The sequence below is a fragment of the Prionailurus bengalensis genome, chromosome A1 (genome assembly GCF_016509475.1).
Source record: "Prionailurus bengalensis isolate Pbe53 chromosome A1, Fcat_Pben_1.1_paternal_pri, whole genome shotgun sequence".
Taxonomy (NCBI): Eukaryota; Metazoa; Chordata; class Mammalia; order Carnivora; family Felidae; genus Prionailurus; species Prionailurus bengalensis.
In genome coordinates, this window is record NC_057343.1 from 205,594,458 (window position 1) to 205,620,000 (window position 25,543).

General features: G+C 42.3%; 1 protein-coding gene across 1 annotated transcript in view; it reads left to right on the plus strand.

The window, feature by feature from the left end:
* Nucleotides 1-633: 633 nt before the first annotated feature.
* The window catches only part of CCL28 (C-C motif chemokine ligand 28), a 28,824-nt gene continuing 3,914 nt past the window's right edge, over nt 634-25,543 (plus strand). The window contains exons 1-5 of the mRNA XM_043573930.1: nt 634-703; nt 813-950; nt 11,176-11,321; nt 11,353-11,692; nt 21,908-22,034. Of these exons, the coding sequence (XP_043429865.1) occupies nt 634-703; nt 813-950; nt 11,176-11,321; nt 11,353-11,692; nt 21,908-22,034 (821 nt within the window). The remainder of the gene's footprint in view (nt 704-812; nt 951-11,175; nt 11,322-11,352; nt 11,693-21,907; nt 22,035-25,543) is intronic.

Here is a 25,543-nt window from a genome sequence, read left to right on the forward strand (position 1 = left end):
TTACCGCATGAGACAGAGCAATTATAAAGAAAGCATGGCAAAATTTTGGAGAGCGTCCAGCCTGACTTGTATTTGCAGAAAAGTTAAGTACATATTCTGAGGTTGTACAACCAGTTAGTAAAAGAGGCAGGATTAGAATCCAATTATTCTTACCCTACCGTATGCTCTTATTTTCGAAGCTGATTAGCAAAAAAGCCAGACTAGAACTCGCACCTCCTCCTTCCTGCTTACATCTGCTCTGGGCCTCTCTTTTCTACCAGGCATAGCCTAGAGGCAAGAGGCCTTTCTACCTGTTTTTTCTCCTAAATAAACTAACAGCTTCACTGAAAACAATTTGGCTGCAAACCAAGGCCAGAGGGGGGTCGAATTTTTCCATATCCTTCCACCAGATAATACTGTTTTTTTATGACTTGTCACCCTTGTCCCCAGAAACTGTTAGTTTCACCAAGCTACTTAAAAACGGATTCCTTTACCAATGGAGGTGTCCATCAGAATCACCTATGGAGCTTCAAAAGAATTCAAATCACTAGTCCCCTACTCCAAATCCTGAATTCTAGGTGTGTGGACGGATTCGAGTAGACAGCTATTTTTTAATGGTTCCCAGATGATTCTGATGCACACCCCCAACTCGCAATGACCTCGCCAACTGCCAGATCACCGCTGACATTGCTAGACCCCCAGGTGGCTGTACACAGTTCTGGTCGTAAGAAAGAGCCTGGTCTCAAGGAAAGAAATATGAGAAATAGGTACCCCAGCACCTCCCAGGGCGGGGCTGCCCGGCTTACTTTTCCTCCACACTCTCTGCACCCAAGGACACCTTCAGCCTCATTTCCTGATCCTACAGCCTCACCTGTGGTACAGCCCGGGGCTGGTGGGGCAGGCAGGAATGCAGCAGACTGGACTCGCTCTGGTGGCCTTGGCTGCCTGTGTGGCTTTTCCCTCCTCAGAAGGTGAGTGGGGGTGTTGGCTATGCAAGCCTCCCGTGGAAAGAGGGGGTGCTGCCTCCCCAAGATGGAGCAGGAAGGAGTGAAGTCCTGGCGGCAATTTGGGGCAGGAAGTTCGATCTCTTCAGGTAGGAATTTCCAGTTATCTACGAGAGACTGGCATAGATTTACATTGCTGATCTTCAAGAAGGATGGAACCTCATTTGAACAGATATTAGTAATTTGTCTCATGGAGGATGAGATCTTTCCACACAACAACTTTGAGCTGTGTTTCCTTTGCTGATGACAGTCTCTTAGAAAATCCCCAGGTAGAGGTTGGAGGAAAATCCCTATTATTCATCCGTCTCCTCCTTCCCCCAACCTGCTACACTGGAGACAAATGTGCATGTTCCTGCAGGAAAGGCAGACGTCACCTTCTGGGTTAGGGGTTTGGGAAGCAACAAAGTCAGCCCTGTGGATACTGAAAAGCAAAACTGCAATCTGACCTTTAAGAAGGGATGCAGGATAAAGGAGACTGAACCATACAAATTATATCAAAGAGAACTCAAATTGTGAATTGCTAGCATATATATGGAGATAGTAACTGCATTTGAACCGGAGGCAATCTTTTCTACAGTACTTAGGAAAACCTAAACAGAAGTACTAAATACTTGACTGATTTGACTCTTTCCCACTGTCGTCTTTTCTGAAACTTGACCTTGAATAGATTCTCTAAATCCAGAAGAGAGGTGAAATATAAGTCGTGTCTGATCTGCTTTTGAAAGCATTTGCCAACTCTTAAAAACTGACAGATTTCGTATATACATTCTCACATATACACCCCACTTGTATTTTAAATCTTCTCTTGAAAAATCACATCTGGCAACAACGGTCCCATTTCCTCTGGCAGGAATTGGCTAGAGCGCAGTAGCCCCTGTCCTTCTCTGAAGCTGGCTATCGTCCTATTAACTGCCTGGTTCCTGTAGGCATTTGTTTAGGGGACCCGATACAGTGCACCAATGTACTGGGCTTGTATTACCGAGCATGGAAAGATCTAGATAATCTCTTCTTCATTTCTATCTGGATAATCTCTTCTTCATTTCTATCAATCTATCTATCTTATCAAGACAAAGACACAAGTGTATCATTTTCTATGTTTCTGTAAAAATTTTTCAGAAGAACTCACCATTGAAATTTTAGGATTCACTTTCACTGTTTCTCAAAGGCTTACCTGCTCAGGCTTTATTTCTAGTTTTGGCAATGCACTTTTTTTTTTTTCACATAAAGCTTTGAAATAAAAGTGTATGTATCTCCCCTCAGCTTCCTGACGTGTTTCCAGCTGCCCCTCAGCAATCACAGCAGCTGTCCTGTGGGAGAGGAGGGAGAGACAGGCAGGCAGAGGGGCAGGGGTGATGAGGGATGCCCCTGCCAGACCCAAGGCCAGACTTCCCATGGGACCGAGTCCTGGCAGAGAAGGTGGGACAGCAAAACACAGAGGTGTTTGAAAAAGGTCCAGTTGGTGATGAAAGAAAGAAAGAGAACTGAGGAGACCCCACAGTGGCCTTTTGGGTGATTCCCAGGGCTTTTCCTAAGGCAGTTCAGGCCACAGGAAAATCACACGATCTGGGAAGCGCCCAACCCTCTGCCGTCTAAAAATAAGTGATGTTGGGTTAAAATACAAGAGAATAGGCCTGAGAGCAGTTGTGGAACCTAGAGGGGTAACCCACTGCTTTCCATAAAAGCCTTCCATGGAGTATCTGTGTGTCCCACGTGCCCTGTGGAAGGCTCTAAGGGACTCAGACCTGGGGGAGGAGCAGGAGAGGAGGGAGGCAGGGAGGTGGGGAATACTGGGAAGTGCAGGGAAGGAGGTTTAAGTGGCTTTGACAATTGTCACAGGCTCCGGGAGGGGATCGGGAAGTGGTCTGTGCCAGTTGGTAACTTTGAGAAATACATTTTGTTCTTCCAGGCACCCATGGTTCCACTGCCTTAATGGTGCCTTAAATGGCCATTTTAATGTTATGGCTCAGTAATTGGCATTCTCAAAGCATTTTGCATGAATCAGGAAGCAGTTGACTTACCTGTAATTAAAAGCCTTGGATTCTACCCAAAGGTAGGAGGGTATATACACCTGCTGACGTGGCTGCTGGCTCCCAGAACTCAAAACCGAGTCCATAAAAATGTCTATCATCCACTCCGGTGGCCCTAAGCCAGATTATTTAAAGCCACAATCTAGGGCTTTGTGGGCTGGCTGTTGTTACTATAGATATTTTCAGACTAAGGCTCCATTTGTCTCTGGCAGATGCAGGGTGAGGCATTTTGCCTCACAGTCCCAAACCGGTTTGGTTCTGACAACCCGTTTTCCTCACAGCAGGATGGTTCCTCGGCACACAGGCACTTGCTGGGGACTTGTCGTCTGCATCCTAAAAAGACATTTTGTTTTCTGTTTGTTTTAATTATAGGGCACTGCTAGGGAGGATTACCAAGAATGTACATTTGTGCTTGAGGGGCGCCTGGGTAGCTCAGTGAGTTAAGCGTCCTACTTCAGCCCAGGTCATGATCTCACGGCTCGTGGGTTTGAGCCCCACGTCGTCGGGCTCCGTGCTGACGGCTCAGAGCCTGGAGCTGCTTCGGATTCTGTGTCTTCCTCTCTCTCTGTGCCTTCCCGCTCTCTCTCTCTCTCAAAAATAAATAAGCATTAAAAAACAAAGAATATGCATTTGGGCTTGAAAGTTGTTCTGCACAGTCAGGACCCTCCACTTCCCCAGGAGTGGTCCCTGAGGGGCCTGACATGAGGGCCACCAACCTGTTCCTTCGATTTCTCTCCAGGTATGCCCTTCTGTTAAAACAACACACCCTGCTTTCCTTAAATTCAATACCATTGTTAGAATAAGAGTCTCGATTTTGGTTAAGGAACCCAGTCATAGTATTTATACTGTAGTTCAGGGTTTTTTTTAAATGTCCTTTTTCTATGTCTGGAGAAACAGAATAATATAAGAGCAGCCTTCTCAAATCTGAGTCATACATGGGCCCCTTTACAGGAAAACATTCTTTTTACTCTCAGTGGTAACCTTTAATTATTTTACTATGTTACTTGGTATATAAACACGAAACCAGTTATAAACCTCCTGTGTGTATATCTTTTCTGCAATTTTAAAACCAAAACAAAATTTAAATTTAAATAAAAACACAACTGCAAAGCCAAGAAGAGTTCAATCGAACAATATTAATTTAAAGTAGTGGTTAATATTTGGCCAAAACGACCATCACCGTTCCAAACTCAAATATAGCACTGATCCTTAAGATGCAGATTTTGAGTTTTATGTGCATTTGCTAGCATGTTCAGAACGAGAAGTGTTTTCTCCCCACCACTTTTTTGTTTGAACCAGGGTGATATAACTGAGCCCTCCCTTAGCATGAATGCATTAGAAAATTCCACTCTGTTCCTTTCTGACTGGCCTACGACAATTAAGGTAGGATCTGACCTGATAATAGCACTAGACATAAACATAAGCAAAATTCAAATGTCCTGAAAGTGCTCTTTTAAGATAGTCTTCCAGAAGATCCAGAACATGTCTATTTAAATATTATGATCGAGACGACATATTAAAATTTAGGAATTGTCTGGAGAGCTCATAAACCCTGAGAACACGCTCATGAGCCCCCTGCTATGAAACCTTGTTTGAGAAATGCTGGCAAGCCTGGGAAGAGTCTCTTTGGATTCCAAAAGGTCAAGTCAGAATTCTAACTACATGAACTTGAGAAATTGTCTAACGTTCTGAACCCCAGTTTTCTTAACAGTAAAACAGGAATAACAATGCCTCTCTTACCTAGTTATTCTCAGGATTATATGAGATAACAAGGAAAGTGTTGGGCATAGAATAGAAGAGGTGCTCAATAATTGTTAGTTTCCTTTCCTTTCCTTTCCTTTGGCCAGGTTCTATCACTAACTTTTTTTTTAAGTTTATACATTTATTTTGAGAGAGAGAGAGACAGAGCACAAGTGGTGAAGGGGCAGAGAGAGAGAATCCCAAGCAAGCTTTGCACCATCAGCGCAGAGCCCAATGAGGGGGCTTGAACCCACGAACTGTGAGATCATGACCTGAGCCAAAACCAAGAGTCAGATGCTTAACCGACCCAGCCACCCAGGCATCGCTATCACTAACTTTTTAAATTAAAATTATGAGGGGCACCTGGTTGGCTTAGTCAGTTAAGCGTCCAACTTCAGCTCAGGTCATGATCTTGCATTTTGTGGGTTCCAGCCCCATGTTGGGCTCTGTGCTGATAGCTCAGAGCCTGGAGCCTGCTTCAGATTCTGTGTCTCACAGCCCCTCTCCACCCCTCCCCACCCCCGCCTGCTTGCACTCTGTCTCTCTGTCTCTCTCTCTCTCAAAAATAAACATTAAAAAGTTTCTAAAATTAATTAATCAATTAAAATTATGGAAAGTCACAAAAATCAAATAATTGAATTCCTAAAATTATAAAAATTATAAAATAACAAATACTCGGGATACCTGGGTGGCTCAGTCAGTTAAGCCTCTGACTTTGGCTCAGGTCATGATCTCACAGTGAGTTTGAGCCCCGCATTGCACTCTGTACTGAGCGTGGAGCCTGGAGACCGCTTCCTGTTCTGTGTCTCCCTCTCTCTGCCCCTCCCCTGCTCATGCTCTGTCTCTGTCTCTGTTTCTCTCTCAAAAATAAATAAACACTAACTTTTTTAAAAAATGTAACACTCAGTGTAAATTTTTAAAATATAGAATAAAATATATTAAGTTCCCTTTTCTCTATTCCTTTCATCCCTCTTCCCCATCCAGAGGTAATAAATAACCCCTCTGGGTTCTGTGTATCCTTCCAGAACTTTCTCTATGCATTTACAAATATGAACTCACACACATTCACACAGATTTTTAAAAACATAAAAAAGACAACAATCTACACATTACCTAATTTTTCTTTCACTTAATCATAGATAACAGTATAGCTGTTTCACACACATAGGCATTTGTTAAAAGTTTGGATCATTCATCTTAGAGACAACATACAAACTTCCAGGAATAATTTAGAACATTGAAGTCTCATTTATTCATTCATTATCAGTCAGAGTCCAATTAAGAGACAAAAACAAGACATGAATTTGAACAGGGAAAGTTTAATATAACAAATTATTAGCTATAACAAGAGATAGGCTAGAAGGAGGCACACAGAACCCTGAAGAATACAGGGCTTTTGAGGGAAGAGATCTCATTACCCCTTCCCTGCCCAGCTGAGATTCAGACCTTGTTAGAGAGGGCACAGCCATGGCTCACCGAGTGGCAGGAAAATCACTGGTCTGCCTTCCAGTTTGCAGGAGCAAGTTCTTCACAGGGAGGTGTCTCACTGGAGACACTCTGCCCCAAACTGCCCCGAGTTGGGGGTGCTGTTGGCTGTCATGTGCTCCCAGAGCCTGGTGCTGCAGAAATGATAGGGGTACACCCTGGAACCTGGAAGGAAACCCCTCTTGCTGCAATGCCTGTCCAGTGTCCTCCACTGACAAAGGTTTAACATCGTGCCTGCCCGTGAAGGAAAAATATTTAAAGGGCCCATCTTAATTCCCTGGAACTGGCCATTAAGGGTGAATTTGAAGCTGAGGGGCAGTAAATGGACAGTGGGCGCATTCCACAAACTTAATATTGACACCTGGATGCCTACTGTGGGGCAGGTGATGTGATTTTGTTTCTAACTATTGAGTGTTTACTATTTGTCAGCCTGTTTTTTTTTTTTTTAATAAATGGTTATTCATTTTTGAGAGAGAGAGAGAGAGCAATTGGGGGAGGAGCAGAGAGAGAGAAAGAGAGAGGGAGAAAGACAGAATCCCAAGCAGGCTCCGTGCTGCCAGCACAGAGCCTGACAAGGGGCTTGAACTCACGAACCATGAGACCATGACCTGAACTGAAGTCGGACACTCAACCAACTGAACCACCAGGTGCCCCTGTCAGCTTGTTCTAAGCACTTAATGCATAAACTCAAGCAGTCGTCACAACACCCCCGTGAAGAAGGTGCTATTGCCATCCTCATATTACAGATAAAGAAACTGAAACAGAGAGAATGAAGTAACTCATCCAACATAAGCTTGTAAGTGATAAAGCCAGGAGTCGAGCCTGGTTGTTTGTCTCTGTATGCTTAACCACTGTGCAGTAATGCCTTTCGGCATGTCCCTATGGCACAAAATTATCCTGATCCCCTTCAGGAATATTCCCTGACCGGTACAAGTGTCCATGCTGTGAGAAGCATTAGTGACCAAATGTCTTCATATGAAGGTAAAGAAAAAGCCTCATTCACTCTTTACATTATCCCAGGGTTCCAAAAATATCTGGGAGGATTTTATTTGGGAGGATATTATTTGGGCATAGCAATCTCATGCCTCATTGCTTGGTGAGTCCTTCCCACCTCCTCGATGTTAGCAGTGGACACCTCCATTTGTGGTTATATCCACAATGTGATGTGGCTCCATTAAGGCGTGAGGTCCACTAGAATAGGGAAACGTATCCTTAACCAAACCCATACATGTTTATTTACATATTGCTCTTCTTAAATTGTACTCACAAACTTGAGACAAACTGACAGCAGGCAAATGAATCTTATTGTTTTTATCTTTATCCTAGGAATCCTTTCCCCAACAGTGGCATAACATTTGCTTTGTTTCCACTTTACTGTGTTCTATAAAGTGTTCTTTTTTTTTTTTAATTTTTTTTAATGTTTATTTTTGAGACAGAGAGAGACAGAGCATGAACGAGGCAGGGGCAGAGAGAGAGGGAGACACAGAATCGGAAGCAGGCTCCAGGCTCTGAGCCATCAGCCCAGAGCCCGACGCGGGGCTCGAACTCACGGACCGCAAGATCGTGACCTGAGCCGAAGTCGGACGCTCAACCGACTGAGCCACCCAGGCGCCCCTATAAAGTGTTCTTTATACCGGTGTTTTGCAAACTGCTTTCTTTCTTTTTTTAATGTTTATTTTTGAGAGAGACAGAGACAGAATGTGAGTAGGGGAGGGGCAGAGAGAGCGGGAGACACAGAATCTGAAGCAGGCTCCAGGTTCTGAGCTGTCAGCACAGAACCCAACACGGGGCTCGAACTCACAAACCATGAGATCACGACCTGAGCCAAAGTCCGACTCTTAACCGACTGACCCACACAGGCGCCCCACAAACTGCATTTCTAATAAGCCGCCGAGTGATGCCATTCCTGCGGCTCTGGGAAGCACATTTTGAGTGGCAAGAGACTATACGATACATCCAAGTAAGAGAGGAGGCTGGTTCATCTCTCTGTAATAACAGAATCATTTCCTTAAAAACCAGAATCTAACTTTCACATCACAGATTTGATGTGAAGTGTTTTAGTGTTCATCTGAACAGATCTTGGGCAGGAAATCTTTAAAGCCTTGGTCCAAAATTGGATCATAGGCAGAACCAAATCAGGGACAGACAATAGTGGCAAATCACCCACCCAACTCTCTGACACTTAATACTGGAAACATTACAACAACAAAACCCCAAACCAACAGAATCGAGAGCGATAACACTTTAATAGTAAGACAAATAGTAAGACTTTTAATGAGACACTGATATCTTTAAATTATTAAATATAATGGGGCAAGTGATTTATCATCATGAATTGACCCCTAATTACTTGAGGGTGTAGGGATGAAGTTTCTAAAAGCATTGTGTAATTTAAGGACATTTGGGACATAAGACCTTGACCAAACACTGATAATCTTATTTCCTAAAAAAAAAAAAAAAAAAGGAAAATAATTTTAATAGCATTATAAGCCTTAAAACAAGATAAAATGAAATAGAAGACATGAGAGCTTAGTTCAGCTCAAGAGACATTTATTGAGCACGAATACCAGGCACTGTTCTGTGTGGTGTGGGCACACAGATACACTGAGGGAGCTCACAGTCAAAAGACATAGTCCATGGGGCGCCTGAGTGGCTCAGTCGGTTAAGCAGCCGACTTGGGCTCAGGTCATGATCTCGCGGTCCATGAGTTCGAGCCCCGCGTCGGGCTCTGTGCTGACAGCTCAGAGCGGAGCCCATTTCAGATTCTGTGTCTCCCTCTCTCTGACCCTCCCCTGTTCATGCTCTGTCTCTGTCTCAAAAATAAATAAACATTAAAAAAAATTAAAAAAAAAAACATAGTCCTATCAACCCTTCATTTTATACACGGTAATGACAGGAAAGCACAGGATGTTGTGGCACCACGGACTCACATAAGGAAACAGCAAGACTGAGGGAAAGGAGACTTGATGAGGTCTTGAATTCGGGCAGTGGTAACAGGGATGAGAAGGTGGGGGACAAATCTGAGAAAAGTCACAGAGAGTAAAATATACAGAAGTTTGTGACTGGCTGTGGAGTGCCGAAGGAGGATGGCGTGACACGTGGGTTTCTGGCTTGGGTAGCAGTAAATGACCTTTCAGTGAGACAAGGAAAGGAAGGATGTTTCAGTGGTAGGAAATAATGTCTTCAGTCCGGGATTTATGGAGTTATCTAGAGCCTGTGGACTATTCGGATGTATGTTCAACAGCAGTGGATGGACAGCTGGGTGTCTCAGTTGGTTGAGCATCGACTTGATTTTGGCTCAGGTCATGATCCCAGGGTGGCGGGAGTAAGCCCTGCGTTGGGCTCTGCGCCGAGCATGGAGCCTGCTTAAGATTCTTTCTCTCTCCTTCTGCTCTTTTCCCCCACTCATGCTCTCTCTCTCTCTCAAAAAAAAAAAAAAAAAAAAAAAAAGACAAAACACAGCAGTTGAACATACGTCAGGATTACTGGCATAAAGGGTAAAGCAGATAAAGATATTTAAAAGTTGCCGACATAGGTAGTAATTCACAGCATGAGATGTGAATGGAAAGAAGAGTGGAAAGTCAAGGATGGAACTTTGAGGAATAACTGTTGAGGAGAGGAGGGGTTCAAGAGCAGAGAATGCAATTTCTCAGTATTAGGAGAATTAGGAGAGATGCGTATTTTGTTAATCTGGGATATGGAAAATTTCCAGGAAGGAATGGGTACCAATGTCACGTGCAGAAAGGAGGTCCTGTAAGATAACGTTAGAAAAACATCTGCTATTGGAGGTATCCTGAGGGCAGGTACCATGACTTACTAATTTTTGTATATTTAGTGCTTAGAACAATAAAAGACACAAGGTAGGTACTACACAAATGCTTATGGAATTTTATTGACCTATCACTTTCATTAGTAAAATGATGAGTTTATTCAAACCATTCAAACTCAAAAACGTTTGAGATAGTGTCGATATTTTCCCAAGGGAGTTTTTCCTTGACCTAACCCAAGCTAAATTTTCAGTAAAAAAACAAAATAAAGAAAGAAAACTTATCAATCCAAGGAAGGAAGGGGGGGAGGGGGGAGGATGATAAAAAGAAAACAAAAAAATAAGGCGAATAAGTAAATTTAGCCAAAAGGTTAGTGTCACAATATTAATAGTAGAAAAGTAGAATTTAGGCAAAAACTTGCAGTAGGACTAAAGGAATTTTACAGAAGGATAAAAAGTATCAGTTCACCAAGAAGGTACATTTAGATCTGTCATGCAGGTGCAGGGTCAAATTTTGTTTGTTTTTTTTTTTAAATTGTAGGAAGGCTGACCATTGAACACCCTAGGAGTAAGGAGCCCTACTTCACCCTCCCCTAGAGGAAAATCCCCACATAACTTTTGACTCTTCCCAAACTTGACTAATAGCCTACCCTTGACCAGAAGCCTTACCAGTACCATAAACAGCTGATACATATTTTGTATGTGACATGTATTATATACTGTACTCTTAAAGTAAGCTAAAGAAAATGTTAAGAATACCCTAAGGAAAGTATATTTAAAGCACTGTATCAAAAAGAAATCTCTGTATAGGTGGACCCACACGGTTCAAGCCTATGTTTTCCAAGGGTCAGCTGTGTTTTATTCATCATTTTTTTTTTTGGTATAAACTTTTGTTTTCAAAAATATTGCCTGAAAATATTATTTATCTCAATTACTGAGTTTTTTGGGCGTCCATGTAAATTTTGTCCGAGGCTACCGCTTCACTCCGATCCCGGTTGTGGTCCAGAAGGATACTTGGGTGCATCTGAAAAATATAACTCCAAGTGATATATTGCAAACGGGGACAGAATCGGAAGAAAAAAAATCTGACATAATCTCGACACCAGCGTGAGATTTTTAACATACCCACCTCGGAAACGGACAGATCAATCAAAAAACTAAAAATTTCCCGCAGCTCTACGAAGGGCAGCGGCCGGTAGCCCTAGCCGGAGCTGGGTGCTCCGGGCCTCAGTCCGCGCCGCCCAAGCGCGGCCTCAGGACGCTGGGGGCGGAGGCTGGAGTCGCCAGCGGCCTGGGGAGGTCCCAGGCGACGCCGAGCAGGTGCCTGCAATTCCCTCGGCGGCCGCCATAAGAGGCTAGCGCTTTCGGGTGCCCGTGGCCCCTCCCCTGGGCGTGGTCCTTATTCTCCTCCGGCCGCTTCTCCGCGAACGTTCTCCTCGGCGCCGCGCGCACCACCCACGGGCTAACAGAAAAGCCGCCGGGCCTCGCCAGTGGCGCCAAATCCGCTGCGCACGCGCAGAGGCAGGAGGAGCGGCGGGTTGTGGCTCCGGTCTGTCACAACAGGCACCACCCGCTTCTTGCTGCAGTCGCTCTCCCTCCTCCTTCTCGTCCTTGGGCTCGGGATCCGGTTCCAGCACCAAGGCTCTGGCTCTCGGCCTCTCCTGCTTCATGGCCGCCACGACCTCAGACACGTGAGCGTGACGACCGTAAAGCGCCGCGACGTCGTGCTTTTGTTTTTTTTCCCCATCTTCGGTTTTTGTTTGTTTTAGTTTCCTACGATGTTTCTTTTCCAAGTTCTTCGTTGAACGTTTTTTTTTTTCGTGCGTGTGCAAATAAATGCACTTAGGCTAAATTTATAACCCACCCGTTATAATAATGAATAGCACTTACACTTTTCAAAATATTTTGTGATTTTTTTTCTTTGACCTATGAATCGAATACGTTTTTTTAGTTTCAAAACACATGATATTTGTAAGCTTATAACTATTTGGTATATTATTTAGGTTCAAGCTTTTAAACGGTTACTTCGCATAGGAACCTCCTCTTCAAACGCTATTAAGAATGAAAAAGGAGCCCTGACTGGAGATAATACTATGCAACTTTGTGATGCAGAGGAGAAAAAAACCCTTTCATTCTACCCTTAATAGGTTCTTGACTGGGGTCCCTGTAACAAAAGGCATTAAAAGGGGGAAAGCATACACATCTTTGTAAGACATGGGAGCCTTCATAAGGAAATGAAAACCTAAAGAAGCAGTTTGAGTCAACACATAATTAAGTGGGGCAGAGTGGTAAATTGTGGAAAAGTGATAAGACGAAGGTATTTGGGCCAGGGTGGTTAGTGACCACAAAGAGAAGAGTTAGTTTAACAGGATTTGCACAGATTTCTCTTGGCCTCAACTTCCCCGCTCACAGGGAGGGGTGAAGTGCCGCCCCCTAGTGATAAAAATGTCTCTCTTCCTCCTGGTTCAGGGAGGGCACCTTTTACTTGGGAGTTTTATCTCCTGCTTGTAGGAAAGTTAGAATGCCCTTTTTGCGTTGCTAATTTTAAGTGGTTTTAACTTAATATGATAGAGTGGCACTTTTGGGGGTGGAGTTTTCCGAATGTCTTTAGTGAAATTAAATTAGAAATTGTCGATGAAATGGACAGTTTCTTAGAAGACTAAGATACCAAGATTGGAGAAGATACAGGAAACCCCAAAAAAGCAAATAACTGTTAAATCAGAGTTGAACATGTTGCCCTCAAACAGACATCAGGCCTAGATGGTTTCAGAGGTTTTACCAAACATTGGAGGCACAGACAATCCACAAACTCTTCAAATAATAGAATAATAGAGACAGCTACCCAATGCATTGTTGAGATTAATACAACCTTAATACCCAAAACATTCAAGGTTGATATCAGGGGATAAAAGTATGAGCTAATCTTGTCTATGAAAATAAATGCAAAATTTTAAATAAGTAGAAGATCAAACTCAGAATCATATAAAAATTAATACATAATGACCAAGTATGGTTTATCCTAGGAAGGCAAGGAAGAAAATAGATTAATCCATTATATTAATTAAAAAATTTGTTTATTGAGGGGCGCCTGGGTGGCTCAGTCGGTTAAGTGTCTGACTTGCGATTCATGAGTTTGAGCCCTGTGTCCGGTTCTGTGCTGACAGCTCGAAGCCTGGATCCTGCTTGAGATTCTGTGTCTCCCTCTCTCTCTGTCCCTCCTCCACTCACCCTCTGTCTCTCTCTCAAAAATAAATAAACATTACAAAAAAAATTTTTTTTAATTTGTGTATTGAGTTTACAATGGGTTAAGCAGTGTCTAGGCATTTAACAAAGTAATGGATTAAAGGAGAAAAGCCTTTTATTTCTATACAGGAATTGAGAAAGAAGAGATAAAAACACCTCTTTACCTAGAAAACCAAAGACTATCCACTCCAAACTCTTACAACTAAAAAAGTTCAGCAAAGTTGCTGGATACAAGAGCAACATAAAACAATCAACAGCATTCCCACACATCAAAAATAACTAATTAGAAAACACAGTTCTTCAAAAGACCATTCACAGTAGCACAAAACCTATAAAGTACCTAGGAATAGATGTAGGATAAGATATACAACAATATTTTATTATTTTCTTCATAAAGGTCTTGAAGGACATTGAAGAAAACCTGAATAACTAGAGAGATAATTCCATATTTATGGATGGGAAAACAATATTTTTCAGATGTTAGGTCTCCCAAGATTTAGTTCTAAATTCAGCAGAATTCCAACCAAAATTTCAAAGATTTTTGCAGAACTTAACAAGCAGATTCTGAAGTTTATAAGAAGGGTAAAGGGCCAAGAACAGTCAAGACAATTTTGAAGAAGAACAAGTTGGGTGGGGAGACTTAACTGTGTTAGATATTAGGATTGATTAAAAAGTTACCTTAATTGAGACAGTGTGGAACTGATGCAAAGACAGATAAATAGAGCAATGAAACAAGAGAAAGCTCAGAAAGAGACCTATGTGTATATGGGAACACGAAGATTTAAGGGGTGTATATGTATCAGTGAGACTGGGTGGTTCCGCTGTGTAAAGGAAGCAATCTTGCCAACAAAAGATCCCTCTGTACCAATATAGACAAAAGAACACAATATATTATTGAGCGAGCATTAACAGATTTACAAGCCTGAAAGTGACTATGAAGTCAGAACAGAATCATGCACATTTCATACAGGAAACAAGAAGGCTCCATGCTCAGTGTAGAGCCTGATGACCCATGACCCTGGGATCTTGACCTGAGCTGAAATCGAGTCAGAGCACTCGACCAACTGAGCCACCCAAGCTCCCCAGGTTGGTAAAATTTTTAATGACTTTATGAAGTGTTGTTGAGAATGTGCACAAATGGAACTTTCATCCACTGCAGGTGGGAGTGTAAGTTGGTATGATCACTTTGAGAGAAATTGGTCATTATCAAATACAGTAGAAGGTGCATATTTCTTCTCTGTAGTCTTCCAATTTTAGTATATGTGCTGCCAAAGCGAGTATATCCTACAACCTAGTGATTCCATGTGTAGGTCTATTCTCCTCAGAGCAGTGGTTCTCCAAGTGCGTTCCAGAATTAGTGGACTCAGCATCACCTGGGAAGTTGTTAGACATGCACATTTTTAGGCCTCATCCCAGATGTACTGAATCAGAAACCTCAGGTGGGGGAGGGATTGACAGCAATCTGGTCTAAAAAACCTTCCAGATGATTCTGGTGCACGTTTAATTTTGAGAACCACTGCCTTAGAGGAATTCTCATACAAGCCCCAGGGAGACATAGAAGACCAAGCAAAGCTTAACTTAGTGGTTTTAAAAAGTGTCAGGCTATCTGGATTCCAATTCCAGCCCCACCATTTTTTGGCCCTTTAATCTGGAGAAAGTGATGTAGCTTTTCTGTTAGTAACCCATCTATGAGATGGAGGTAAATCTAGTACCTTCTGCATATAGTTGCTGTGCATGAATTAATTCACATATGGCAGTGGCTGACACAGAGTAAGCACTCAACAAATGTAGCCTCTTATTATCATTAGGATATTTATTGCAGCCTTGCTTGTTATCAGTAAAGTATTGGGAAAAGATTTCTTAAAAATAAGGCTGAAAACAAACATGGAGAAGGATTAAAATTGGTAAAATCTTGAATGGGGTGTATAGGTGTTGTATCATTCTTTGTACTTTTCTGTGTTGAATATTTTGATTTTGTTTTTTATTTATTTTTGAGAGAGAGAAGGGTAGGGGCAGAGAGAAAGGGAGACAGAGAATCCAAAGCAGGCTCCAGTGCAGAGCCCAACACAGGGCTTAAACTCACTAATCCCTTGTGGGGTTCAAACTCATGAACCATGAGACTGTCACCTGAGCTGAAGTCAGGCGCTTAACCGACTGAGCCACCCAGGCACCTCTCTCTATGTTGAGTATTTTGGAAGCAAAGGAGGAGAGCAGAGGGTGTCATCAGTTCTCTCTCCACACTTAGATTTCCACAGAAGATTGTTAAAGTAAATCATGATGTCTTCATTAAAAATATTTCCATAGGGGCACCTGAGTGGCTCAGTCAGTTAAGCCTCTGACTGGCTGAGGTCATGATCTCACGATTTGTGAATTCTAGCCCCACATTGGCCTCTGCTCTGACAGCGAATAGCCTGCTTTGGATCCTCTGTGTCCCTTTCTCTGCTCCTCCCCAGCTTGCTCTCTCTCTCTCTCTCTTTCTCAAAAATAACTGAACATTAAAAAAAAAGTGTCCTCGAGATTACTGAACTTGTGTTTTTGGCATATTCCTCTTACAATTTGCACTCACAATGTATAATTTCACCAAATTTGAATATATTCTATCTTTCCCCACATTTGTGCCTTTATACTCATTGTCTCCTCCACATCTACTGCTCTATTCAAACTCTCCATCTTTCAAGTCCCCAGCTCAAATGCTACCTCCTTGATAAAGATGTACGTGGATCTCTGTTATAATTTTCTTTTCTGCCTGTGAATGCAGGACACTCATTCTATTTCTCACGTAGCCCTTGCCACATTCTGCCTTATGTTAGAAGTGTTTCCCCCCCTACTTAGTCTCACACTTCTTATACAGTAGCAAATTGTCTTTTAATGGGGCAAAGATTAGTCTACAAAAAATTGGAGAGTGATTCAAGTATTGAGTTCAATTTACTGAATACACACATCAGATGCTACCCATGGAAATTATATGGTCCGGGCTCCACTGGCTGGTGAATAGCCATTATGATGTTCCGAGTCCCTACCTTGTTGCTTAGTCAGTCATCCCACGTGTTTTTCCCAGGATTCTCCAGTCCAAATATTCTTGATAATTCTCAAATTGTGGGTTGTAGAAAAAGGGCTTTTCCCTCTAGGAATCTGGGAGAGGTGGTCTGATAGGGTAGGGATGCTGGCCTCTCACGTGATCAGTGCCCCTACCTGCAGTATTATGGTGCCTCTTCTGGGCAGCTGCTGTTGACCCACTGCCTACTCACTGGTGGTTGCCTCCTTCCCCCAGAGGGCTGACCTTAGACCGGCAGGGAAATGCATCTACTGTTCTCATAAATCACCTTTTCAAAGAGATTCCCAGGTGGAGCTATTGGGATGACACACTCTGGAGTGTCCTTTCCAAAGCAAAAGGGCATGTCTGGGGCAGTTAGGAAAGGGGGTGAGGGTGGAGCGGAAAAAGCCTCACAATAAACCTCAGATCTTTGCTCGTTCATACCTCTGGGCCCCGCAGCTTTATTAAGCCCCCTCTGCAAAGCCTTCTTTCTTATTTGCAAAAATTTTCCCATATTTCCCTCAAGGAGCCCCTACTCCATCAGACGGGTCTGTGTTTAAACTCCAGCTCTGAAACAAAAATAGGTTCTTTCCCGTGGGATTCCATGCTTTGTGTAGTGGTGGCCCTAGGGTGGTCTTTTGGGGAAGGTGTAGTCTTCTAATCCCTGATCAGCTTGCTTCCCCAACCAAGTAACTGTATAAATTGAATTAAAACTCTGTAAATGCAGAAGAAACGCCACTTAATCCCTCTTTTCAACCTTATTGCCACCTCTAAATCTTTCCTATCTGGAAATTCTGGATCATCATTGCAATCAGAGGAAGTTGCTGACCATTCTTTGAAATGGAAATACTCTGACAGGACGCTGATCGAGAAAACCTGTAGGGGGCGCAGTTCTCCAAAAGAATCTTGGCATTGCCCTCGTCCAAACTACCCTGTTAACAGTCTACGCGGCCGAACTTTTTGAGCATTCTTCAGAGGATTCCATCTCTCCTGACTTTTTATATTTCCAGCTGCCTCAGGAGGGCACCAGTCACATCTGCCAACATGAAATAAATCTGGCCTGCCTCTTGCCTTTTGATAGTTAATCCGATTTAGGTTAAATGATCTCCAGGTGAGCCTGCCCTACCTTCATTTATGAGAAATGTAATCCAATTTACTGCTGAATTTACGTGCTTTTCTGGCTTGAAACTATTCCTTGAATTGATGTCAGCACTCCGATAACTCAAATTCCTAATCACACAGATCTGCCAGTATTTCTTAATTCCCACAAGGCTTCTGAAAGTCCATTTCATATATTATAGTCGCTTGGGTCACAACTAATAGCAGTGGTCTGAGTGTTAGCTCTCTGAAGCTAGTAACTCTTCATCTGTCTACTCCCAGGGTTTAGCTAGCGACTGAGTCTATAAGAATTTACAAGTATATGTATTTGGATATTACTCTATAAGAATTCACATAGTGGTTCTTATGTAGTAAGACGGTGAATGAATGGATGGATACACGAATAAACCCAAAACTTTGGGATTTTAAAATAGTTTGACTTGGAGAATAGGCACCATAGTGTAGCTGAAGAAACAATTCATTTTAGGAGATAAATACTTTAATAAATGAAAGGACAACCAATGTTCTGTGCTCCTATAGCGCTTAAAAATGGAAACAATTCACATACCATAAAATTTACCATTTTAAAGCCTACAATTCAGTGGTTTTTTAGTATCGTCACAGAATTGTACAACCATCGGTACTATCCAATTCCAACATGTTCATGTCTCCCCCAAAAAAGACCATGTACCTGTTAACAGTCCCTCCCCACTCCCTCTAACCCCCAACTCCTGGCAACAACATCCCGTCTCTATGGATTTGCCTATCCTGGACATTTCATATAAATGGAATCACACAATATGTGGCCTTTCGAATCTGGTTTCTTTCACTTGTAACCCCATTCCACTTTACACATCAGTCTGCTAACGTTTGTTTTGCTATGTTATGATTATTTGCTGACCTCCCTGCCTCCCACTGGACTATTAAACATTGCAAGAGCAGAAAGTTTGCCTTGTTTATTTCAACATTTCTAATGTTCAGGACCTGGCACAGAATGGACACTCAATAAATGCTTGATCTTCCTATTCCAGTCAGTCTGGTTTATTGGTGTTTGGGTGTGCCTCCATGCACACTCCTTATATGCGTAACAAAATGAAAAGCCCTTTACTGCATCTAGATGCAGAGCAAAGAGGCTCTCCTCCTTAAGGCTATGAGACTAGGGTCAAGGCATTTCCCTAAGGCTCTGGAGAGGATCTGAAGGCAGCACAGAGGTTCTTGTACCATAGTTGATGAGAGTCTTGCCAGAGTATCCTTGCCCTGGTGTAAGACACCAGCTTCTATGTGTTGGACTTGGACTCTGTGAGTTATACAAGCAATAAAAACATTCTTTTCTCTCCTACCCCAGTGCTCTGGACACACAGTTCCTTCTACTTGGACTGCTCCACTCCCTTTCTCAATCAGGTTAATTTTTACTCCACTTTTAGAATTGAGTCCAAACTGATGCCTACCTTGTCTTTCCTATTCAGAGTTAATTTCTCTAACTTTCTGTGTTTCTATAGGACTTGGTTCAGATTTCCATAGCGTTGGAGGTTTAAAAAAATACAAATATTGCATGCCAGTTAAAAAGTTGCCCCCCCCCCTCTGGAAGTGGTCTTTGCTTATAAATTCGGGCATATATAATTCCATAATTTTTCCTCTGTGTATGTGTCACATTCTTTTTATAAAAATGGGGTCATTTATAGTTATTATACTGAAACTAGCTTTTCTCCCGTAACAATAAAACAATAAATTGTGGATATTCATATATCTTAGTGCATACACACACACACACACACACACACACACACACACCTCATCCTTTATTCCATTTGGATGTACTGTTACTTATTTGTTGGTAGACATTTAAATGGTCTCTAATTTTTTGCTATAGTGAACAGCTGTGCATATGTCTTTATGACTTGTGGAAGCCTTTTGGAAGAACAGAATTCTATAAGTTCAATTATAGTGGGCTAAGAGGGTTGTATCCTAAGCATTTAATTCTAAATGTGCCTCCACTACTATAGCCTCTTGAGGACATGGACATACTGTTATATTTATTCTTGTATCCCCCACTTACTGGCATTGTGCCTGGAACATTTTACCTGCACAATAAATATTGTTGAGTAATTAATGAATAGGTGAATAAATGAATAATAATGGAAAGTTTTGATGCTCAAAAAGTGAGTCACATAAACATTCTTAACTTCATATTCAGCTCCTCTACTCCATAGTTGTGAGGGACCTGATGTTTCCATGTGGACAAAGCATGGATATTGAGATTTTCCCCTATCCTAAGGATAGGTGCCTCTATTGTTTAGAGCTGACACTATGAAGAGGTCAAAACATTTCTTTTAGCACCTAATTCAGGAGCTAATTTCTGTTATCATGAGGCTGCCACCTGCACCCACTGTTGGCTGTAATTTCTAAAAAATATTTTTAAAATTCACTGCCCACTTGGTGGACTGGGAAGCATAGGAGAATACTGTGTGCATGTGGCATGTAGGAGTTTGCAGATACACGTTTTAACTTTTTTTTTTAATGTTTATTTATTTTTGGGACAGAGAGAGACAGAGTGCAAGTGGGGGAGGGGCAGAGAGAGAGGGAGACACAGAATCTGAAACAGGCTCCAGGCTCTGAGCTGTCAGCACAGAGCCCGACGCGGGGCTCGAACGCACGAACCGTGAGATCATGACCTGAGCCGAAGTCAGACGCTTAACCAACTGAGCCACCCAGGCGCCCCCAGATACACGTTTTAGTAGGGGATCGGATTCCCTTTCATATTTGTGTTGCCCTCCTTACATCTGGGTAACGTAAGCTCCTCCTCCCTTGACCTCCTTCTCCAGTCACTCTGCACCTTAATGCATTTTGCTTATCACTGCAAGATGGATTTTCCTAAAACTCTTCTCCTTTCCCAAATCTTTAATGATCCCCATTTCATAAAAGATAAACCTCCTTAGACTGACATTCAGGGCCTCACTGGTGTGACCTCAGTCTATCTTTTGAACCATATCCCCAATAGCTTACCTTCCTAGCTACTCATTTCAAAGTGTGGTCTATTTTTCTCCATTCCCTAAATACATCTTGGTCTTTCCTATCTCGGAATTCTTGACCATGCGCTTTATTTAGTCTTGACAAGTCTTCATTTTCTCCACCTATCCAAATTCTTAAATATTCATCCAAGTCCTTCCCTGGTAGGAAACTTCAAACCTGTTCCAGGGACCCGTGTGGTCTCTCTCTTCTAAACTGTGTGGGACACTCTGTCAACCTCACTTCTTTCAACTCGAATCAGGTCCGTCTTCAACCCTGCTAGCATCGTTGTCTGGAGCTATTTTTCATCTCTTCACTTGTTTTGTGTCTTTGTGTGAACTTAATGTTTTATCTTCCCCAAATACAGTGTAAGTTCTAAAAGGGAGAGACATGTCCTGTCCCAGGTCTGTATTCACAGAGCCCTCAGTGAGTGTGTGCGCCTTGCTTGAGTGGATTAGCATTCTGTTTCTCTGGAATCTACAAAGAGAGCCAGGACCAGGTCGCTGCCTATTTGTTGTTTGTTGTCTTTACTTTTTGTTTTTAAATTCCAGCAGAGTTAATATGCAGTGTTGTATTAGTTTCAGGTGTATAATATCGTGATCCAGCCATGCCATACATCACCCAGTTTCTCATCACAACAAGTGCACTCCTTAATCCCCATCACTTATTTCATCGTCTCCCCACTCCCTTCCCTCTGGTAACCATCAGTTTGTTCTCAATAGTCAAGAGTCTGTTTCTTGGCTTGTCTCTCTCTCTCTCTGTCTCTCTGTCTCTCTTTCTCTCTCTCTCTCTTTACCTTTGCTCATTTGTTTTGTTTCTTAAATTCCACATATGAGTGAAATCATATGGTATTTGTCTTTCTCTGACTGACTTATTTCACTTCGCATTATACTCTGTAGCTCTACCCATGTCATTGCAAATGGCAATATTTCATTCCTTTTTATGGCCAAATAATATCCCATTGTATATACATATACTGCTTCTTCTTTATCCACTCATCTATTGATGGACACCTGGGCTGCTTCCATAATTTGGCTATTGTAAATAAGGCTGCTAGAAACATAGAGGTGCATGTATCCCTTTGAATTAGTGCTTTTGTATTTTTCGGGTGAATACCCAGTAGCGTGATTGATTACTGGATCATAAGATATTTCTATTTTTAACTTTTTGAGGAACCTCCATATTGTTTTCCATAGTGGCTGCACCAGTTTGTCTTCCAACCAACAGTGCATGAGGGCTCCTTTTTCTCCACATCCTTGCCAACACTTGTTGTTTCTTGTGTTGTTGATATTAGCCATTCTGATTGGTGTGAGGTGATATCTCATTGTATTTTTGATGTGCATGTCCCTGATGAGTGATGTTGAGCCTCTTCTCATGTGTCTGTTGGCCATCTGGATATCTTCTTTGGAGAAATGTCTGTTTCTATCTTCTGCCCATTTTTAAATTGGATTATTTGTTTTTTGGCGTCCAGGCCGTTGTTCTATGAATTGTAAGATGTAACATTTTCTTTCTTTTCTTCTTTTAGCCATACTTCCCATTGCCTCCAGCTGTTGCACTGAGGTTTCACGTCATATTTCCAGAAGGCTTCTGGAGAGAGTGAATATATGTCGCATTCAGAGAGCTGATGGGGATTGTGACTTGGCTGCTGTCATGTGAGTACCCTGCCTCAGGGAGGTCTAAAACTGTCCAGTGATCATTTCTCAGCCAGTGAGCAGTAGGTTGGGAAGGCTTTGCCTGAGTGCAACATACAAGCGATCGTTCAAACGAGGGGGGGGAGAGTAAATACTCCACCTTTCCGGCACCAGGCTCCCTGGAGTGAGCACACAGTCTCTGAGTACCTGCATGTTCAGAGCCCCACGCTGGCCTCCGCTGCCCCTACTGCAGTGCTGTGATTCAGGATAAATATCTTCAGTCACTGGACAATGTGCGTGACTTTTCTAAACAAAACTAGGCACACTCTGGGTAAAAGAACAAAACAAAAAGAAAAACAGAAGGTGACTCTGTTTTATTTTGTGACTTTAACTGTAGCTTTTTCCAGGCAAGTATACAGGTTGCTGTCTTTTTTACTCTCTGAATTCATCAGGGGTATATACAAGGTTCAAAGAGGTAGGTAGCACCTCACACCTGTCAGAATAGCTAAAATTAACAACACAGGAAACAACAAGTGTTGGCGAGGATGTAGAGAAAGGGGAACCCTCTTGCACTGCTGGTGGGAATGCAAACTGGTGCAGCCACTCTGGAAAACAGTGTGGAGGTTCCTCGGAAAGTTAAAAAAAAAGTTAAAAAAAAAAAGTTAAAAAAATAGTAGTCCATCGACTAATGAATAAAGATGTGGCGTATATACAGTGGGATATATTTGGCTATCAAAAGGAATGAAATCTTGCCATTTGCAACAATGTGGATGGAGCTAGAATGTAGTATGCTAAGTGAAGTAAGTCAGTCAGAGAAAGACAAATACCATATGATTTCACACATAGGTGGAATTTTAGAAACAAAACAGGTGAATATAGGGGAAGGAAAAAAAAAGAGAGGGAAGCAAACCATAAGAGAGTCTTAACTGTAGAGAACAAACTGAGGGTTTGTGGAGGGAGTTGGGTAGGGGATGGGCTAAATGGGTGATGGGTATTAAGGAGGGCACCTGTTGTGATGAGCACTTACATATAACACTGGGTGAGAAATCACTAAATTCTACTCCTGAAACCAGTACTACACTATATGCTGACTAACTAGAATTTAAACAAAACTTGAAAAAATGGGGGCGCCTGGGTGGCTCAGTCAAAGCATCCGGCTTCGGCTCAGGTCACGAACTCATGGTTTGTGGGTTTGAGCCCCGCGTTGGGCTCTGTGCTGAGAGTTCAGAACCTAGAGCCTGCTTCAGATTCTATCTCCCTTTCTCTCTGTTCCTCCACCACTCAACTCTGTCTCTGTCTCTCTCTCTCCAAAATAAATAAAGATTAAAAATGTTTTTTTAAGCTTGAAAAAACAAACAGAAGTATAGAGATGTCTGTACCTGTCACATGCAATCAAGCATGAATGCTCATCTTTGCTCTTGATTCTGGGCTGTTGGCTCATGGTGAACCCTTTCACCCTTACCTCTGGCTCAGTTATTAAAAATTTTAGATTTCTGTGTTCTTCATGTCTCCATAGAAACTTTAAAACCAAATCTGGATTCTGACAACAAGGCTGTGAGGAAGGCGTACATTATCTCCATGTCACACAGGATAGAGCTGTGGCTGAGGAGATTACATGGTTAACCTGGGTGACGTACAGCTAGAGAATGGCAGAGATGGGTTGTGAATCAGGTCTTTCCATTAGGAACACCACATGCCTCAAAGATCTCTCAAAAGTGATGATGCAACCAACCATAAAATGCTCTCTCCAAACTTCATGGATTCTGTTTAAGTTCTAGTTTAAATTCCACTTATGGCTGCAGGGGGTGCTAATGAGCCATTTGGTATCCCTTCTTTTAGCTCCAAATAAGGCCATTGCTTATGCCTGAGTTCCTGAGTCACTGAGAAGCTTCTTTATTTACTCAATGAATTCAACAAATAGTTATTGATTAACATTTATGTACCAAGCACCATTCTATCCTCAGCTTGCGCTGGGCATGCACCAGTGACACAAAACAGACTATGCCCTCCTGCCGTCCCCAGAGATTCTATTCAGCTGGGTCCTACAGACCATTCTCTGAGATTTAAGATACATTTTTATTTCCCTTTCAGAGGAATCCATCCACTACCCAACTTTGAAAAACACTGCTCCAAGACAGGATTCTTAGTCAAAGGAAGAGGGGTGCCTGGGTGGCTCAGTGGGTTAAGCGTCCCACTCTTGATTTTGGCTAGGTCATGATCTCACGGTTTGTGGGAAAGAGTCCTGTGTCAGGCTCTGTACTGTCAGCACAGATTCTAGGATTGCCTCTCTCTCTGCCCCTCTCCCACCCTCAAAAAAAAAAAAAATTAGAAAGCACTTGATTTTAATTAAAGGGAAACTATGAAGCCAATATCTTGGATCTAAAAATGCTTACTGTTGGGATGCCTGGGTGGCTCATCAGTTAAGCATCAGACTTCAGCTCAGGTCATGATCTCACGGTTTGTGGGTTCAAGGGCCAGGTCGGGCTCTGTACTGACAGCTCAGAGCCTGGAGCCTGCTTCAGATTCTGTCTCTCCCTCTCTCTCTCTGCTCCTTCCCCGCTTGTGCTCTCTCTGTCTCTCAAAAATAAACCATAAAAAAAAAAAAACTTTATTAAAGTACAGGTTTGTAAATTGGTCTCTCTGTGCTATAAGACAACTGAAAAATAGATTAGTTATGACCTCATCTCACATAAGATGAATTTGACTAGGTGGTGTTTTTAAATCATAAATTACAGATCTTCTTTGTTGTTTTTTTCTGACATTCAACATAAATAGATAAAAGTTCTCTTGTTTTCAAATTGTTTTACAAAGAGCATGTCTTTACTTATCTAAAATGTAGTCCCTTAACTTTGAATATATAGGTTCGAGAATAGTATTTTAGATGCAGAAAACATGGCAAGTGTTGGCAATACAACTCACAAAAAGCATTTATTATTAACCACAACTAACTAATATAAATTAGCTTATGGTGAACTCACTAGATTTCTTTCCTTTTCCTTTTCTGCCTAGAATAGGTCCTTTATTTCATACCCTATAAGTGATCATTGTAATTTTTGTTCTCTGAGAGAGGAGTTTGTTTAAATCCTTCTACAGTGACTTCATTAAAGAGCTTCGGGCAGTTTCTAAACATAAACACAGTGCAAAGTTGTTTATCTTGGGCAGAGGGCTGAGGTTTTGAAGCTCACAGATACTATCTGTTGGGAGGAAAACTTGGGGTTATTAAAGTTGTCTGGGAGGCTTGAGTATTTTTTCAGAAGTGATTGTTGAGGGGCTATTCTGCTTGGGGGAAAGGGGAAAGAAAAAAGGTTTAGGGAACAATTACAGGTTTAATCTCTATGGCGGGGCCAACCCCATCGGCCCAGTGGCCGGTCCCTAGCTACTCTCTTTTGGGCAAAAGAACCAGGGGATCAGCTTTATGTTTCTTAGAGCCCAAACTCTCCACCAGAGAGTACCCAATGGTGGTGGGGGGAGGGGGGCAGTGCCCATCAGAATACCGTGGAGTTGGGGATGGCTGAGGGAGTGTGGAATAG